The 15,405-nt window shown below is 42.1% G+C and overlaps 1 protein-coding gene across 50 annotated transcripts in view; it reads right to left on the bottom strand.

Annotated features, from left to right (window-relative positions):
- Positions 1-2,157: 2,157 nt before the first annotated feature.
- RIMS1 (regulating synaptic membrane exocytosis 1) overlaps positions 2,158-15,405 on the bottom strand; it is a 342,439-nt gene continuing 329,191 nt past the window's right edge. For 49 of the 50 annotated variants that reach the window (XM_074581408.1, XM_074581382.1, XM_074581377.1 and 46 more), the window contains 5 exons: positions 12,806-12,947; positions 9,234-9,346; positions 6,384-6,485; positions 5,144-5,283; positions 2,158-4,391 (listed from right to left, as the gene is read on the bottom strand). In XM_074581408.1, coding sequence (XP_074437509.1) covers positions 4,173-4,391; positions 5,144-5,283; positions 6,384-6,485; positions 9,234-9,346; positions 12,806-12,947 — 716 coding nt within the window. In that variant the 3' untranslated portion in view covers positions 2,158-4,172. The remainder of the gene's footprint in view (positions 4,392-5,143; positions 5,284-6,383; positions 6,486-9,233; positions 9,347-12,805; positions 12,948-15,405) is intronic. The other variant, XM_074581426.1, reaches the window with a different exon arrangement.

Genomic DNA, 15,405 nt, shown 5'->3' on the forward strand with positions numbered 1-15,405 from the left:
CAGCTTCCCCTCCGTTCTCTGGCACCTCAGGTAAGACAAATTCAGATTACAAAACTTGGAAGAACATTTGATCTATGTGACATGCCTGCCATGCACAACCTCTGTCATAATGATGGTATGTAACGGTACGTACACAGGCCTACGTGGTCACCCATGCAGACACCGAGAAAATATACACGATCCGTACATTTTCTTTCTCTCCTGGGGAGAACTAGACAGGCTGGGAGCAAGGTATTAATTGAGACTCATTACTCTTGATAGATGTTATCAGACTTCTTAATCACTCAAGATGTCCAGAATGCTCATTACCTGAGTTGAGAAGCCACAGCCTTCAACAATAGCCTGCTTTCTTGCAGATTGCTTTCTTCTGCGTTTGCAGAATTATAGTAGGGTGACACGGGGGGCTTGAAAGGAAGAGCCCCATTGCTGTCTGCCATGACTTTCTTCACTTAAGGCAAGAGAAGAGCGTGAGTCCCATAATCCTTTTCCCAAGAGTTAAGTGGGCTGTGGACAGTAGAGTGGCGACTACTGGGGGGAGCAGCAAACAGCCGACTTCATAGAAGACAGGTCACTGGCTGTAAACGTACAATCTTGGAGTGTGCAGATCAGCCACTGAAGATCCACTCTAAACTTTTCTGGCATATATAGCATATCACACCTGGCTGAACTCGACTTTTGGGGTTGTCATTTCTCAGTGAAAACAGGCAACAAAAGTGCACGTATCGTTTCTCTGGGAATTACGAAGGAATGAGATCATGAAGCTCTGGGTTGTCCTACCCGCTCACAGCAGTTCTGTTGTCTCTCTAACACAGAGGTCAAGGCCAAAAAGCTTTTTCTGCGCCCACAAAGAGGGACACTAAATTCATTTCAATACAAAATGTAGAACATTTACTCGTCACGAGGAAAATAACTGTCTGATTATATGACAGGGATTACGCGTTTAGTATCTTTGCTCTTCCCCTGCACATGACATATAAGGCAGTACTGCATTCTCAAGGGAAAACCAGGAGGGAACTAAAGTTGATTTATCTGTGTATTATAATCCCAACGCTCAGCAATGAGTTTTTAAAAGGAAACAGTCCCTGGGAAAGGCGAGCAGCACACGACTTATCTGTCCTAGCACAGTCTACTACTTCGTTCCTGAAATCTTTGCATATGCGATCCCTGTTCACAAGAAACACCAAAAATGATACAGTTCAGCGTGTTCTTTTGCTGCCATTATTTTCTGTGCTCTAGGCGGGGGCGGGGGGGATCAGAAATGCTGAACTTTATTTATTGCTCAGGATCAGAAAGGAAAAGATACCCTAATATTGGACACGATATTTGAAGCCATGAGACTGAGGAAACTGGGGGATTTTTGCCGGTATGACAAATTCTGTATTTAAAACAGATCACTCCCGCCACACAGAAGCAGAAATATAACATGCCTTTTGTTCAGAGATTTACCATGTTTAATTATTCATTTTTTTCAGTAGCTTAACCGTGTATTCAGATAAATAAAGTAATAAACAAAAGTGTTCAAAGTGAGGCAATATTGTATTTATGTTATTTTTTTAAATTGTGATCAGGTATCTGTGGGACATGGAAAACTAAAAATCAGACAAAGTACAGAATCTTTGCTTCTCTAATAAAATTTAGCGCCAAATTCTGCTCTCAGGTGAATTCCTATAAAGCATTGTCCATAAGGGCATTACAACACAAGGGCGTATTTCTGGGTTTAAAAAGTGCAAAAGATGAGGAGTTGTTCTCGTGTCTTAAAGGCTCAGCGCACACCAAATGGAGAGCTGGTGCCTGGCTCTAACACATACCGCCCCGCTGACCTAGCGTGAACAGACGCAGCGTCACTCAACTCCAATTAGCTGATTTGCTTTCACCAGATTGTAATTTGGCTAAATTTGGGGTTTGGCTTCAATTTGCCTGCTTCAGCGAATGAGAGCACAATTTGGCTCCTTTCTCGGTGAAAAGGAAGCCAACCAAACACGACTTTCACCAGGCCTCAGTTTTTGGCCCCAGATTTCAACACAGACTATTACAGCGATCAAAAGAACCATAGAAATTACTTATCATTTTACTGTTCCTTAACACATTTCACACAGTCCTGCAGCAAGCAGAATCACAGATGAACCTCAGAACATACAGAGAGCACGACTACTACACTGGACATGAAAAGGAAATTTTATTAAACATGTTTACATAACATGAGTTGGAAGTCCATTTAAAAGCACAGGGGAGTGTTAAGACAAGTGGTCAAAATAGAAAGATACTATCGAATTAGGACTAGTTGGTTTTTGGCCACTAAGACAGAACAGGACCTAGTAGTAGTGCACCAATGCTTGAGTTCTTCCTGCTCAGCAGGTCGAGCAGTAACCAATCTGCGCCCCATGGAAAGACGGGCAGAATAATTCCCACGTGTTGAGTTAATAATAAATAGTTCACTTGGTGCAGGCAGTATGTCTATGAATTAAAACCTAGTGTGTGCACAGTTTCTACATGTGTTACAGCCCCACAGTAGGAATCTACACCAAAATAGTTATTAGAAGGAATTTGGTCCGTACTACATCACGTTTTCCATAGGGTAAAAAATAAAGTCCATCTATAGACATTTAGCACCAGACTCACAGACCTAGCCTGGCTAAAACCTGCAAAATGTCTATAAGAAAAATGGATGGCTTAGATTTCTTGGTTACTTCAGTATAGTAATTACGAGCAAACTGTACAAGTACATGCAACATACAAGCTGGCCTATGTGGAACTAACATACATTATTAAATAACCTTTTTCATCTCTTTTTACAAAACGTGCATGCAGCTTTGAACAGTTCCAAGTCATGCTGCTCTATTTGTGTGATCACAAAATTGAATGGCCCGTAAAAGGAGGGGAAACATATCGATGCACCCGCAGGAATCTGCAGTTGTTCGCACATTTACAGAATATCACGAGGGATTTCAAGGCCAAGAAGAACTCAAATGAATAAAAAGCAAATTGAAATTTGACCTTTTTTTTTTTTTCTCCAAAAAGTAAGATATCTTGCGTTAAAAAATCAAGCCTTGTGCTTGCATCAATCTCAAAGAAATGTAAACTAAAATTTGATAAAAACGTTAGTAAGTGCAGAATATTTCGACTGGAATTTCCAGTGAAACACTGAACAACTCATACCGTGCTCTATCCAGGGCAGACGGGTGCGTCTGAAGTGACACACGTCAGAGAAGCCTGGGTACAGCTGAAAGTGTCATATGCTCAATCCATTCCTGGTCAACATTTCGGGAAGTCAAATATACATTTATACACAGAAACGTAAATATCTCCTCTCCATTTCTAGGAGGAAAACTGCATTACCAGTAACATATTCAATGTCAAAAATTAAGACTAAAGTTGCTTTACACCAGTCCCCAGCAGTAGTTGCAGAATTCTTCAAAAATCTTCCATGCAAGAACATCATAAACATAAAAGTTATTATATATAATGCAAACATATCTGCTTTTTACAAAGAAAAAGTGGCACTGTGATGATTATTTCTTTTTAAGAATATAACTTAGACTGGTCATTTGTTCTGGGATCCCACATGAGAGACGTGGAAGTACCAGAACTGAGAAAGGATTTGAACTCGCTGGAATCGTAACTGTGGCTGTTGAACACTTTAACGATGCTCACAGAGATATGCTTCAGCCCTTTTTTGTTTGGTTTAGAAAAAGAAAGGAAGGGTCTCTGTTAGCGTTGTGAGGACTTCTACAAAACTAGCAGAATCACATGGCAAAAAACTAGTGGAAGTGACAAGTACAGAAAAACTGCTGAAACACCAGGAAGGTAACACTGCTTGAGGGCTCTGTCAAAATGTGAAAAATACAACATTGTTAACAGAGTGAGAGCTTCCAGTTTGGCTCATCTTTGACTTAGGTCGAATCTAAAGGTCCCTCTCTCTCTCTTTTTTTTTTTTAAATTTTTTAATCATTATAAGCATCGGTGATAGCCGCTAATAGATTGGCCGTTATGTGATATACCTTTGTTCTGTCAATTTAAGCCATCTCTCGCCAAACAACTCAGACATATTTTTGGATAACTACTACAAGCGAAAACAGAAGTGATTGTCTCTCTCCAACAGTGTTTTTTGATCATGTGAATATCTGGTTCCAATTGTTATCCTGGGTGACGTTTTTATTAGACAGCACCTGCTACTATGATCTAATGCAGGGAGGCCCAGTTGAACTTTCCAGAGATGACTGGGAAGCCCTGCGTGTCAGGGGAGTCAAGGTTGGATCCACTAGTGATGAAGGTGGAAATAATTTATACCAGCCTATTACCACACTGGACAGATCCAGTTCCTCCAGAAGGATCTGGGCAACTCCCATGAAGCATTTGTGGTCCATTCGGCCGTAGTCTCCCCAAACTATTACCTGGAAGAACGTAAAACACAGGTTCAGCATTGTCCCCAGACCCATGCTTAGATATTGAGATGTTGACATTGAGGTGCTGGAGCGTGTGCAGAGAAGGGCAACGAAGCTGGTGAGGGGTCTGGAGAACAAGTCTTATGAGAAGCGGCTGAGGGAGCTGGGGTTGTTCAGCCTGGAGAAAAGGAGGCTGAGGGGAGAGGAAATGGCCTCAAGTTGCGCCAGGGAAGGTTTAGATTGGCTATTAGGAAAAATTCTTCACTGAAAAGGCTATCAAACATTGGCACAGGCTGTCCAGGGAAGTGGCTGAGGCACCATCCCTGGAGGTATTTAAAAGACGGGTAGACATAGTGCTTAGCTTTAGTGATGGTTTTGTCAGAGTTAGGTTGACGGTTGGACTGGATGATCTGAAAAGTCCCTTCCAACCCAGGCAATTTCTATGATTCTATGTTCACTCCTGCTGTATTTCGTTACGTGTAGTGTAAGGAAAATGTTATTCTTAAGGGTGAATGATTGCTCCCTCTTGTGGGAAAACCTAACGGCAGGACAGGAGCGAGAGTCAACAAAAGAGAAATATTTAGTTCAGCCAGACATTTCGCAGGTCTGAAACCACAAAGCCACGAGGATGTGGTTGCTGGTATTTATAAAATTAAATGCTTAGTGAGTTGGAATGGATTTACGCATATTGCTTAAACTTAAGTAAACATGCAAGTGCTTCTCTAAATGATAGCCTAAAATGGGATTAAGAAGGAACTGACCTGAAGGACTTTACCCTGTGGACTTTCATCAAAAACCAGTGTCTGTTGGTACAAAGGATCAAGGGTCTTCCTTGCAATTCTTGTCTTCTTCTTCGCTATACAGGCTCCATTTTCCAACAAATACACTTTGACATACGGAGCTGCAAACAGAACACCATGAATTTTATGTTGGGACTTAAAAACTTGCACATTGCACGTCTGAGCTGGAGGACAAATGCCTTAAAAGGAAGCTGAGTGGAAAGAAAATGACACACGTTATCTTCACTGTGTAATCTGAATACAATTATATACATCAAATAAATTACACAGCCCATAAGAAATCAATTTGATTTTTATAAACTTTGAACGTAATGATCTAAGATGTTACTAGCAACAATCAGGCTTCATGTCTGTCATTTTAAAAACACTTTCCTTTGACAGGAATTAACTGTCACTGATAGCTACTCTGGAGCCTCTATGTATGTTTAGGGGTTGACATATTTAAAAAAAAAAAGACTTTGATGTTTCATTGAAAGGAATATGTAAAACGAAGTCACTCCGATAACAGAGACATTAATTGCTCTTTCATCTCCAAGGATGATTGTAAAGTACCATTTTGGCAAAATGTTATCTAAAACAACTGTTTCAGTTGTTACAGTAAGTGGTGGTTGTGGTAGCGATTATGGATCTCCTCTAATAAAGATTTCTTTAAATAACTAGAACTTCAAAAAAATTCCTTATAAAATGATACAGTACTAAATCTCATTCATTATACAAATTAAGGACACTGGTGCTAGCATAACCTGCTGTCTTCTTGAAGCATTGTTGCATATGGAAGATCCTGGCATGCGGGGCGTCGTGGTGCTAAGCTGTTTGTTCAAAGCACTTTCATCTGTTCTCCATCTCTTGTTTTCACGTGGAACAAACGCAAAGGACTTCATCTACATTGACAAAGCCCCTCTGAGATGTAAGACTTGCCTAAGATACACAGAAATTATTCTGCAAATGTTCCTCCCAGAACAGGATGCTGAGTTGCTGAAAATCATTCCTTGAAAGGTGGCACGCGACTGGCAGGTGCAAGGTGGTAAGAAGTGGACACTGGTAGCGAGGATATATCCACGCACGCATTCCTTGTTGGAAAGCAAACCAAACAAATGCAAATGAAGTGACAGCTAATGACGAACTCAAAAAGTCTCTGATCCCCACCAGCATATTTCATATTCTTGTTTTCTGTTCTTACATTGTCTATTTTTTTTCTTACCTGGGGTAGATTTGGAGCCAGGTTTTTGTGTGAGGCCCCGGGCTCTAATGACTTCTACTTCTAACTGGCCCTTTTTATCCACCATTCCAATCTGGATGTCACCTGAGAGGGAGAAGAAAGAAGCCCACACTTCAGAGAAGCAGTATGGCCCGGGAGAGAGGGTACAAGAGTGAGAAACAGAAAGATTAGTTTGCTACTAGTCTGCTGCATTCGTGTGCTTGTCACCTCTCTTCCTGATCCCTTTAGTTTCTCCATCCTTGAACCAGGGCTAAAAGACATATACTTAGGGAGCGTGGTGCCCTCTCTTGGTGTACGGTTTATGTCAGAGCTCAGTGTTTCAGGTCCACGGAAGCAGACAAATTTACAGCAACACTATGGTATAACCACCACACCTTTAATTTTGCACTACTGAATTATTTAAAGACCTCCTACCGCGGACTGTTGCCCCAGTGTGCCCATCACTGACGCGGTCCCACACTCTGTGAGCCTAAAACACCAACTCACACTCAGAAATCCCCTCGGCTGGAAGTTTCTGCCTCCAAGCCGAGACACAAGAGCTGGCAGTGCAAAGGCTCCTTGTCTGACGTAGCAGGAAGGAGAACTGCTGGTAGAGGCTAACGTTGAAACCTTCTTCTGTAACTACAATTTCCTGAGTGGATCCCCAGCATAAGGCAGAGGCACCAGCCAGACGAGGCCACAGCCATAGCACAGCTTCAGAGAACGATGCCCTGCCCTCCAGGAGCTCAAAAGAGGTATTTTTTTTTTTCTGCAAAAGTCTCCAACGAGTACAGGGGTGGCAATTTTCTCATTGTTATCAATATTCCACACCCATTTTTGGTGTGAAGAAAATGATCCAAGATGTTAAAATAAGAAGCTGCTTTTGCTACTTAAATAGTCAAACTCGTTTCCCTGCCTGAGTTCTGACAAATGACATTTCCTGCGGAAAAAGGAAACGGCTTAGTCCGAGACCAAGCACCATTCTGATCCAGATCAATGAAATGCAAAGGAAGCTGCTGCTCCAAGTTTTAGATCTTTATGGTTTCATATATCATGGAATCAGCTGGGTAGAAATCTAACAGGCCACTTCTTAGAATAAAAAATGCATAATACGACATGGGCAGCTACGTGATACCTGCACAAATCAATGAACCATACATATATCCATGAAACACCTGAGTATTTATATATTTGACATGTAAACTCTGATTGTCTAAAAAAAACACTCTCACAAACAGATAGTCCTAAACTATAGAATTTGGGGTCTGGATTTAGAAAGGCAGCATTTTGAAATTAACTGGGCATGAGATTTTTCACATGCTTGTCTAACAGTATATTAAAGCAGTGTTTATACCTCGGTACTTGAGGTATGACAGAGCAGCAGGGAAGATTTTTTTTTTATCAATCAAACTTTGCTTGAATAAACAGACCTCACAGGAAAATTCCAACAAGCCTTTTTAAGAGCACGTCTCCGTATCGCATATCCAAAATAAAACATGCGACAGGGAACCAGAAGGGGGAGCGGTAATACAAAGATTTTCAAATCGTCACTAGTGAAAGGATACCACATGGAAGGTCTTCTGAAAATTGAAAATCTTGAGCCTTTAGTAAATAAAGCAGCAAATAACGCCTTTAGCAATAAAGCCAAAACTTGAGCCTTTAGTAAATAAAGCAGTTCTAAGGAGTGAAAATAAACGTATTACTCAAGTAATCTGCAGAAAAATATTTAGTCAGAAAACAAGACTAAAATAAAGAGACAGAAGAAATGTAGACCCTTGTATTCATACCGATAGAGCCACTTAGATTTTTATTGGGCAAATCATCTCACAGAATACCTTCTCTTTCAAAATAATAATAAAAAGTATGAATTTAATAAGTTTGGTGCTTATCAAAGCATTAGCAGCAGTCGTTTGGACTTACAGAGCAACCCTTGCCCTAGGGGCTACTCAAAGGATTCTCAAGAAAGTTTCTGTCTGCTCCTGCTCATGACTGGGAACACTCTCTTCTGCGATTTTTCTTTCTGTTTCTCTCCTTTTTCAGAAGCAGCTCATTAGCCCTTCCCAGAGCTGATTCTCCCAAGACCCCTGTACTGAAGCATTGGCCATTTATAATTTCCAGCAGGAAATGTATGGTTAAAGAGTAACGGATCAAGGACTCCTCACTTAGCATCCTAAAGGGTGTCTAAGAATTGCTCACACATAACCAAAAAAAACCCCTTCAAACCTTTCCCAAGATACTTGCGCGGTCCTGCGCCGTTGCACACCTCATACACTGATACCCTACTCATAACCCAGGCACGGCTAATGCTACTACAGGGAAAACCAGACTGGTTGGGAACAGAGAGAAGATCACAGATAGCCCCAGGCAGCTGCTGTAGAAAAGGATTTTATCTCTTCCGTGACAAACACTGGCTTTATCAGCAACTGATTATTGAGTATTGCAAACGTGGGCAGAAGTTTCACATTCTGGAGTGAGATGAACTAAACTTGAACAAGAGCACAGTTTGGCCAGAAACTGTCCGTCACCTCCAATATAATTTGTGGCAAGCAAATGTAAACTCTGAACAGCTGAGATTTTGCAGTGAACTACAATTAAAGAGCCACCATAATTTTGAGTAATATCTTCAAATTGCAAATGAGGTTAGCAGACACCTCACATACGGAGCAAATAGCATTACTCACCCCATTTTGGATGCTAGCACGCTAGGAATACCAGCAACTGCATATAGGACCTTCATGTTTACAGTGAAGGAAGCCACTTTGTAAAAGTCTTCTTGGTGTTGTAGTCTGGCCGTGTGTGCGTTAGTTAGTTGACTTATTATTCATTTAACAGAGAAGAACATACTATTCTTACCCATGGCAGGCGTTGCTAGCGTTTGTCGGCCTACTAACTGTGCGGGTCCAAGTCCATCGAGGAAATCACTAAATTGACTGTCAGCGCCCAGCCGTACTCCAGGAAATATTAAGCTGAAGGAAAATAAAAGCCAGTTAAGCGTAAGAACATGATTAATTTCTATTGTCCTACAGTATTTAACCCCAAAAGTACTACTGATCCAAGGCAAGCAGCTCAGGACGTGCAACCACAAATTGTTCTGCAGCATCAGGAACGAGCTGTCTCCCACAGACCCCAAAGAAGCGTAGTGAAATTCTGCACGTGGACCCAAAGTAGTCCATAGAACAAACCAGTTCTTGCTAACAAGTTATCCAGGAGCAGTGAAGAGCTGGCGGTGAATAAACTATGAGTGACCTTGTATGAGAAAATATAAAAAGCCTCATGAAATTTAATAGTCTACCATTCTTCATTCTTGAATGCTTGATTTACCTTGTAATCCTGTTTTATATCTGTACATACATCCAAACCCCATCCGCATTGGTTAGAGCAAACAGGGAAACCAGATGTATACACTCAATTAATCTGATTGCTGCAGCTGTTTAACGAAGCAGTAAACTGGTGGGTAGTACTAGTGCTGATTAGAGCTAAACCTAATGCCACTTCCTAGACAAAATATTCTGGTAGCCACATCTGGATGTACAGTTGGTACCCACCCCTCTTTCAGGACACAAACAGAACTGTAATACATTGGCACAGAGTACATGGAAACATTCAAGGTCAGGTTGGACGGGGCTCTGAGCAACCTGAGCTAGTTGAAGATGTCCCTGCCCATGGCAGGGGGTTGGACTAGGTGACCTTTAAAGGTCCCTTCCAACCCAAACTATTCTATGATTCTATGTTATGTGCTTTTCCAAGCTGCTTTTTTGTATTCCAGAATCTCCACTTTCTTTTTAATAGATATACAGTCTCCAAACAATAACAAAAGAGACAAAAAGAGAGAGAAAGAATGACCCATGGTGGGGAGACTCAGCTTTGACTTCCTCATCACAATTATGAGGAGCAGAAGAACAGACTTTGAACCAAGTCTAGATAGCATCTTACCCAGCAGGACATCCACCACTTTTTATCTGCTTCTGCCTCAAAGGAAATTCCCTATTAGACTGGAGAAAATAATAACAAAACTTCCTAAGAAAAATATCTACTGTAAAAAGCTTTGATTTCCACAGATCAGGCGTATGTGCTCCAGTCGTTCAGTTCACACTGAAAACTCTTTGCAAACCCCAGTTAGCTGGACAGTGAAAGTCTGTTCCTTTCTTCAAGACTAACTGCTCTTACTAAGCCTGCATAAACCTATAGGCTGCCCGTAACTGAAGCTGGCCAGAAAATATCAGCACAGTGCTTTACATCAGAAAACTCCGATTTGCCAAAAGGTAAGCTTTTCACAGAAGTTTAAAGAACTCTTTTTTTTAAGAAGGTTTCTTTAGATGGAAGAGGAAAAGAACCTCAAGGTCTCCAGTTCAACCAACAGCCCACCAGTAACAGCACTCACCTAACCTCAAGATGCAGCTTCAATCCCACCCTTCCTGACAAGACACACAATCTGCTTTTCTCCCCAGTTCTACCTGTTTTCTACCTGTTCACTCTTGCCCCTGCTATGAAAAGTTTCTTGCTCGTTTCTTTGGCCTTTTTCCCCAAAACATGTTACATTTTGCTACGGAATGACTAACAACATTGAAAATGTCCACGTGAGAGCTTTCTCACTTTTCAGACACCTCTAGCTATACACATAATAATGGAGGTTGTGAAGTACACATTCACCTTACTGTGCCTTAATTCTAATTCATTAAACTCCAGTTACAGGTCAAGCTGAAAAACATAGCGTGATACCTGGGGTACCTCCTGTAGGAATCTGCCTTCTCAGCTGAGCTACACATCTGATTGGTCTTACGAAATGCAGGATGAGGCATGATACTGTCAATAAACTATATGACACTGGAAGTAAGTCAGTATTATAATGTACACACACACAAGAAAGGAAAAGTAGCCTGTGCAAACTTAACATGTATTTCCTAATTGTCATCGTTACCCGCCTACAGTAATGTCAAGAGCAAACTGCAGACAAAATACTACTCCAGCAACCAAAGTCAGGCTCTCACTGATTTTGATGGGAATCTCACAGAAGTGATGATCTCAAAGACGTTTTCCAACCTAAATGATTCTATGATTCTACAAGAGACAGGAAGAATCTAGCAAACAGCTTCACTATTCTGAATACAAGGTGCTATCAAAAAATGTTTCATGCTCGCACTAGCAGTGACATCTGAAATTAAAGGTGACATTTCAAATGTTCAAAAAAGGCCCAGAAGGAGGAGGGAGAGAGGGAGAGGATTTTAGGATCAGCTGTGCATGTACCTCTGATTATCTGATGCAATTGTGTGGCTTCCCCTCCACTTTGCAGTTGTGTCCAACTGATGTTCTACAAATAACCCAGTGATGCATGTGGGGGAAGTGATTAAACAGTAGAAAACTGTTTTATTGGTCATCTTCTCTGGGCAACCTGTTCCAGTGTCTCACCACCCTCGTTGTAAAAAAATGAGGGTGGCAAGATCATCTGATGATGGAGAAAGGGCACCTTTTCACAGCTCCTCGCCACCACCATGGCTGCCCCTGCCTCTTCGTGCCTTGTACAATGTGCAGTAACAATTCATAGAATCATAGAATGTGTTGGGTTGGAAGGGACCTTCAAAGGGCATCTTAGTCCAACCCCCCTGCAGTAAGCAGGGACATCTTTAACTAGATCAGAATTGTGGTAACAAGGTAAGCATATAAAAAGATGAAGACAAAGAAGTCCCAATCTCTCTTTTTTTTTCCAGGTCTACAGGGCAGATTTGTCTACACCCATTTTCCCCTTTTGTGGGGAGGCACCTTCTAAGAACTCCCTAGTGACCACTGTGCCTTGGCACAGGCGGTAGAGTCCCACCGAGAGCTGGGAGGAGGCTGGAGTGTTCATGCACACTTTTGTGTCAGATGTGCCTTTGTTCTCCTTTCTTACACACTGAGTCACTCGGCAGTGAATGAAAGCAGCTGCCCCGTTCCCCACACTTGTCTGCCTGATTTCAGCTGGTGGGGCAGCTGGTTTACGAATTACGGTTTACGATTCTCAATAAGAGACTTGGGCCGGCTCCAAACTAAACTCTCTTTGTGTACAGTATTACTGAACAGAGTTCCATATCACAGGGATTTACATACAACATCTGAAGTTTAACTCTGAGTTAATCCAAACATAACTCACAGAAAAAGTACGCCTATGTTTTGTTTTGAATAATGCGCTCTGAATTTAGTTGTCTTTTGATGAACAAAATGCCTCACTGGATGACATGGAAAATGTGAATCCCTAAGAAGTCTACTCTCAGTTTTCAATAGATTTGTGTTAAGTGCCTAAAATCATTCAGTTTTGCAAACGTTTCAAGAAGAAGAATCTGTACACAGAGCTATCCCGTTCAGTCGGAGCTGGGACCTCTGTTCACATCCCAAGTTTTCTTACAAAGATGAGAAACTTCTCCTACATTACTGATATTTTTAATGCCACTTACTTGCCCTCAGAGCTATAACTATTTATGCTGCCATCAGTGGATTCCCGACTTGGCTGTCGAACCATACGACTTCTCATCTCTGCTGCCATTCCTGTCTCTGTGCTTCTCTGTATCGTGCTCTTTAGCTTCTTGTTGCCAGCCTCTGAAAGCAGAGAAAAAGAAGCAATAGTTAGAATGACAGCTTAGAGCAAAGCCTTTCCTTGAGTTTTCCTCCCGGGAACAGTCATCGGACTTGAGCATTCCTATTTAATAATACAAAAAATTCTGATTGAAGAAGTAGCCTCTCTTTTTCATTTGCAAACTGGTGGTGGCTTCTCTTTAAAAGGGCTGAAACCTGAAGATCCTTGTTAGGGCAAACTGTTAGAAATTAGGTGTCTTATTAATAACCTTTATACAGTTGGAATGTAGACAGGATGACTGTGACAGTGTCTGCTGACCACACGCACGGTAAGGTGTCTCTAGCCACCCTGTCAGTTAGGTTGGGTGGCTACAAAAGAAGTTACAACTGGCACAGAAAAAAAAAAAAAAGAGGGGGGAAAACGCTTCATGAATTCAACAGAAAAATGTTAAGTACTAAAATACATAGTATCAAAAATATAATAAAGTGTTTTGACCCAGCAAACACCACAGTTTTCTTAGTTTCACCAGAGAAATTCTTCAAAGTAAACAATGAACTTTACACAACTTCTGATCTCAGCATTTCCCAAGTAAAATAAACTCTTTGGAGAATCCGTGTGGAAGAAGACGGACTCCACAGAGTCTAGGCTTGCAACTGAACGCTACAGAGCAATGCAAACCCTGTGAAATTGTTTGAAGACTTGATCCATTTGGAAAAGCGTCCATCACACATTCTTTAAAATGCAATTTGAGTTCCACCTGGAAGGCTTCGTGTTACCCTTGAGCAAGGAGAGCCGCCAGGCCTTTACAGGGGTGGTTCTGAGGGCTGATCTACAATGAATTCTGCTGTCACGTGGCAGAAATTATGCTTCTAAATGACGATACTCGTTCTCAAAGACCTTTAATTGAAATAATTCCACCAAAGTCTCTATGCGATGTAATAGTGTGTGTTGACTTCAAACTCGGTGTCCTGTTCGTTTTCATTTCGTTCAGCCTGTCATTCGATGGGTAACATTAGTTTCTCTCAGGAAGTAGTAGATCTGAAAAAGTTTCACAGAAGTGCATGCAAAAAACCATTCTCCTGTGTTTGCCCCTTCCTTTCACTGCCCCTTCCTTCACTGTCTGCGACGTCTCTGCTTCCTTTTCACAGTCTGCTCAGGGAAGCATCTGAAAAAGTAAATATTTCTTCCACCTCCCCCTGCTGTAGAGACTGAATTGCTCCAAAAAAATCTGCACTTTTCCTGTTTCACGTGGACATCACTGATGTTTGAAGCAGACAGATCTTGATCTCTCTTCACATGCAAGTTATGGCCTTGGCAGCCCCTGCATGTCCTGCCCCTTGCTCGGGGTGCTTAAACGTGCTGTGGAGAAGAGCTGGTCCTTGCTCTTTGTGCCTGCAGAGCTGGTGGAGGGCAGGGAGAAGTCACGCAGGAGAGAGAAGCTCCCCCTCCCCCTGAGTTATCACAGTAACCTCTCTCGAGTTAGCAGAGAGACAGCAAACATGGCCAAAGAGAAGAAGAAATAATTCGTATATTGGGCTAAGAAGAGACAACGCCACAGCAAAAGGGGCTGTGGTTTTGCTCTTAAGCCTTCTGGACCAGCGGTTGTTTATCTGTGGCCACCCAGGAGCAGAGAAACAAATGCCTCCGTGTGGAAGAAATCAGCTACTTCCACACATCCTCTAACTCCCTCCTGAGGCCAACAGCTCCGAGGTTTTGCTGTGGGCCACTGCAGCTCATCCAAATTCCTGGTCCTTGGTCAGCTGAAACCGCCTCATTCAGTGCTACTAAGCGTGAGGTAGAGCAGGCGAGACAAGGTACACCAGGCAGAGCAGGCTCCACAGTGCAGGTGGCTGTGGAAGGTATTTGCTGGAACTTCAGTGACTCCGTATGTACAAAACAAATGCTACATTTTGGACCTGAGCTTTAAAAATAGATGGTGTGTCCAGCATATCAACGCTGAAAGGTAAGCTGAGCATCCAAAATGAATCAAAAGGCAGCCTAGGAAGTATAACTCACATGCAGAGCTCTATGCAAAGCAGGATTCTCTCATTTTTAGTAGCTACATTTGCCACCCATGTTGTTTTGTGCCTCTCTTTCTTGCTGGGACCTGTCTGAAAGTGCCTCTGTTTCCATCTGCTCCCAAAAAGCGGGTGAGATGATGTGATTTACCCCCTGACTTCTTTTCTGGAGCCATCTGGATCAGGCAGCATGACTGGAAGGACGTAATATGGTAGAGTCTGAAATGTGGGCAGCTGAGTAGGGTTTCCTGTGCATATTCACAGCTCAGGAAATGCGAATGATGAGATGTTAAATGTAGCTACAAGATCATCATGACCTGGGCACAAATTGGGAAAGAGATGGTGCTCTGGACCACTTGGACAACACGGTGGGTGTGGTGGATGCTGAAACTCAGAGAGTAGAGCCAGGCTGTTGGGAAAGCATAAGGAAGATCATATTCATAGAAATAATCCCTGTAAAAAA

The sequence above is a fragment of the Larus michahellis genome, chromosome 3, assembly GCF_964199755.1.
Source record: "Larus michahellis chromosome 3, bLarMic1.1, whole genome shotgun sequence".
In the NCBI taxonomy this organism is placed as follows: domain Eukaryota; kingdom Metazoa; phylum Chordata; class Aves; order Charadriiformes; family Laridae; genus Larus; species Larus michahellis.